The following is a 4,266-nucleotide window of genomic DNA, read 5'->3' on the forward strand; positions in this document are numbered from 1 at the left end:
GTACTTGTTTGACCCCCACCTTATGAAATATGCTGCTTCTTTTTTTTTTTTTTTTTTTTAATAATAATTTTTTTTTATAATTATTATAACATGTGTGAATTCTAAATGCAGAGGCTCGGAGCAATAAACGCCATAAATCTTTTGCCATCAAACTGTAGCAAAGACCTTTCTACTCCTTAACTTTACTAGCTAGAATATTCTGTCAATATGTATCTTTTGCCTGAAAAAATATTAACTAATTGGAAGGGAAATGAAATTTACGTTAAAAAAAAAAAAAAAACAGTAAATCACGTTGTAGTACTAGAAACACGCATTACAAACTTAATTAATGGGACAATAACTTTTCCATCTTCTTCATTATTATTCTGGACAGTAATTCTTGCAAAGGTTCATGTGCTGTCACAAATTAATCTGGAAATGTTTCCAGCGGTGATTGTGAACTGTAGCAAAAGACCTTTTGAAGAAAATTAAGTTGCTACTTTTCCGTTCTGAAGCCAAACCGCGCCATTCTTTCCTTCACAATTGTCTTGGCAGGATTGTATTCTTCCACATGGCCCCTTTGGTCCATCTCCAGCAGCACCAAATAATTCTTCTTCTTGTGTAATTCGAACATGTCCTCGATGTTTCTGATTCATTCTGGGTGGGGTCTAGCTGCGTAGCAAGACAGTCTTTCCGCAATGTGCAACAAGTATTTGTCTTCCTCCTCGTGTGCCTTCCACTTATTTTCCCCAGCAATGGGGATCCACACAGTCTTATACACATCCATGTTCTCCTTTTCTATTCGTTCATTAACGTGCTTGATAAGTTTAATATGAGCTTCAGAAATATCCAATCCCGAAAGGAACAAGAATAGTTTACTGCCGCTCAGTGTATCGAAATTCTTGAGATATTTCTATTTGGACAAAACAAAACAAAAAAGCACAATAATGGAACCAGTCTTTATCAGTAATATAAGAATAGCAATGCAAAACTTTAGTAACATGCTAACCGGATTGGGAGTGTAGGCGTCAATGATCGATCTCGACGGCACATCAAAACCTTCGAAAATGAAGTGTTTCAACTTCGCCGAAGATTCAGATATTGTCACACACAGCGACTTCAGGCACTTCAGGATGTCTGGGTCCAAACGGAGAAATAACTCTTTAATCTTCGTTAGATTGTCAACTTCATCCTGTTTAAATAATTAGGAACGCAGTAATTAAGGTTCATGCCAAAAATCAAATTACAGAGTAACCTATTGTTTAAACATTTACGAGAGAGAGCAAACCAGTTTCTCGGTAGAACCATCAAATATGGTCGTCTCCACATCAACCCCGCCACCTATTCCTTCCGAAGTTTCTGTGTCAGTCATGGCAAACAGGCTCTTCTTAGCGGCCTCTATGATGGCTTGGTTGGTTGGAAACTCTTGTCTTGGGTTTAAGGCAGAACACAGAACAACTTTTGGGACACCTTAATTAGGACAGTGTCGTATAACCAGGATCCATCTCATTATTATACTGCCAATTGCCAGATGCTATGTTTCTGATTGGATCCAACTTCTTCTTATGGACCTGATATATATTATATACATTAATGCTTTTCTTGTTTCAAAAAATTAAAGGGCTTTTGACTGATAATAGTCAGAATAATAATGCCTTCGTGATTTGATTCTTGAATATAGATTAATACAATAAAAATTCTGCACCAGTTTGTGTCTGCCACAAATTTTTATTATTTTCTCCAGCTAAGCATTCCGACACTAATCGTAGTTTATCTGACATCTCATTAGCATATACATAACATATATTATATATACGTTATTTTTTTCATCCAGTATCCATACCAAAAGTGAGAATGTGATACGAGGACTCCAGACTTCCGTGTTAATTAGTGGCTTCTAGAACACATAATAAAATATAAGAATATTAATTGTCGGCATCAAATCATCAAAGCCAAAGTTGAATTTAGGATGGAACAAAATGACACAATAAAATATAGTATGATGGGGGCACATATATATAGGTGACTGTTGCAGCAGCGCTGCATAGAGGTGGGCATGGTCAGGAGTGGATCGGTTTTATTTTAAAATTGTGATTGAATTAATCACTTTATAATGATTTGATTTTTGACAAAAATCACGAAGGAAACTGTGAACACAAAAAAAAACCATTTAAAAACAGTTTGATTTGGTTGGTTTGGAACTAGCCTAATTTTGTTTCTTTTTTGCATTTCTTCAATATTGTTAGCCTAATTACATAAAAAAATTCACATACCTTTTTTTTTCATTTTCTAGTGTGTCAAACCATCCTGAAAGTCAACATGCCATGCAAACATGGGCTTAGTCAAGTTGGCTAGATAGATGTGCTCATTACTTTGCACCAGAATTCGAATCTCCCTACCTGTACCTTAGATTAGATTAATTAAAGTAGAATATCACTCGTATAAAAAAATAATAATTAAAAAAAAACTCAACATGCTACAAAACTTCAAAGTTCAAGAGTTATTATAGCTACAATTTAAATATCGATAACTTCTAAGTTCCATCAAACTTCAATGAGTGGAATACTGTGTGAACACCAATATGCATAGTTAGAGGTCTTTCACATTTGTATTTGGTGTCAAAGTTTGTCCAAACATCAATTTTAATCTTTTACCATTAATTTGTCTCCAAAAGAGAAGCATTTCTCTAAATGAAATTCAACCTTTCGTTAATTATATGGTTAGCATGATTTATATGATTTAATATATACTTTTATTTCTAGAAATTTATAAAAAAATGTAAGTACCGAAAGAAAAATTATCATTAAATTTTAAGTTAATAACTTTAATTAACCCACCCATTGAAATTTTTTAGTTCCGCCCTATTATGGGATGACATCATACAAATTTCATAACAGTGTTTGTGATAAACTGATAACCAGTGTGAAAGTTATTGTCTTACTACTCCACTAATTAATATTATCTTTAACAAGTGCTATTTAATGATACGTCATATATTTATTGTTTAAGCATGTTCAATGTTCAAAACGAGAAACATAATCAAGCCAAGCCATGTGAATATGAAGACATAAACGAAAATTATGATTTAGTTAGTGGGAATGCTTAATTGGAGATAATAATAACAATTAGTAGCCAACGGTTACTTGTCTCTGATTGTACACTACACAACACATCTGGACATTTAAAATACTGTAGATTAATCTTTATAATTTGTTGGGTTTCCTGGGCATAGACCTTCCCAAATAATATGGATCTATGTTGTATTCTATGTTGAAGAATCAATACAGGATTTTTTTGGATTTTAATGAAGTTTTTTAAAAGTTAATATATGTAGTCAATGAGAATTTTTTACGAGTCTATAAAAATTTGGATATATTCAATAAAAATTATAAGAGCATTCACAATGGACTCTCTAAGCCACCTCCTTAGACAAATTTTAGGGAGGAATGATAAAAATGCAACTCCAACCACACTCCCTATCCACCTCATAAAATAGGGAGTCCTCTAGGAGCTCCTAAATATGAGGAGAGAGAAAGGACTCATAGTGGCTCCCTATAATTTAATGTTGCTTTATTTGATGAGTATTTCAAACCTTTATTTAATGCTAACCATTTTTTATTTTATTTTTTAATAGGGATGGACCAATCAAAAAAGAGTTATAGCATTTATGACTCTCCAAATTATGGAGTATGGTTGGAGTTGAAATTTTTTAGAGAGCTACTAAAATAGCTTTCTTAGAGCATCTCCAACCGATGTGTCAAACGTGCCATATAGATGTTTAACAGCTAGAAATAACATCTCACATCACTCCAACCGATATGTCAAAGCTGATGTGGAATGAAGGCTAGAGGTTGAGATGTTATTTTTGACATCTCAAAAGCAAGATGTCAAATGAATATTTTATTATTTTTAAAGACAGCTGACTATTACTTTCATTTATTATTTTCCTTTTTTATTTTTTTTATTCTTTATCTTAAATGATTTGACTGTTACAATAATTATTTATTTGACATATCGGGTGGAGTGTAAAAGTATGTAAATGTCAAATTGCCACATCAGCCATCAAATTTAAATTTGATGTTTGGTATTTGACATCTCCCTCGGAGATGCTCTTATATTCTTAGCCAAATTTTAGCTAAAAAATAAAGAGCGTCATTGTGGATGCTCTAACGCAATAGAAAGAGGTCTAATTCTTTACTTTTACACTAGGCTCTCAAAAATTCAGAATCAGCCTAGCTAAATTCATACTTTTCCTATAATTACTAATTAGGAATTGAAATTCTCATC

The 4,266-nt window shown here is 33.0% G+C and overlaps 1 protein-coding gene across 1 annotated transcript; it reads right to left on the bottom strand.

Annotated features, from left to right (window-relative positions):
• Positions 1 to 324: 324 nt before the first annotated feature.
• LOC103323837 (uncharacterized) lies at positions 325 to 1,479 on the bottom strand. The gene is made up of 3 exons (XM_008225859.2): positions 1,268 to 1,479; positions 989 to 1,171; positions 325 to 892 (listed from the first exon to the last, which is right to left on the bottom strand). The coding sequence occupies exons 1-3, from the start codon at positions 1,349 to 1,351 to the stop codon at positions 632 to 634; spliced, it is 528 nt and encodes a 175-aa protein (XP_008224081.2). The 5' UTR covers positions 1,352 to 1,479; the 3' UTR covers positions 325 to 631.
• Positions 1,480 to 4,266: the final 2,787 nt, after the last annotated feature.

Source organism: Prunus mume, linkage group LG2 (assembly GCF_029339155.1).
Source record: "Prunus mume cultivar Tortuosa linkage group LG2, ASM2933915v1, whole genome shotgun sequence".
In the NCBI taxonomy this organism is placed as follows: domain Eukaryota; kingdom Viridiplantae; phylum Streptophyta; class Magnoliopsida; order Rosales; family Rosaceae; genus Prunus; species Prunus mume.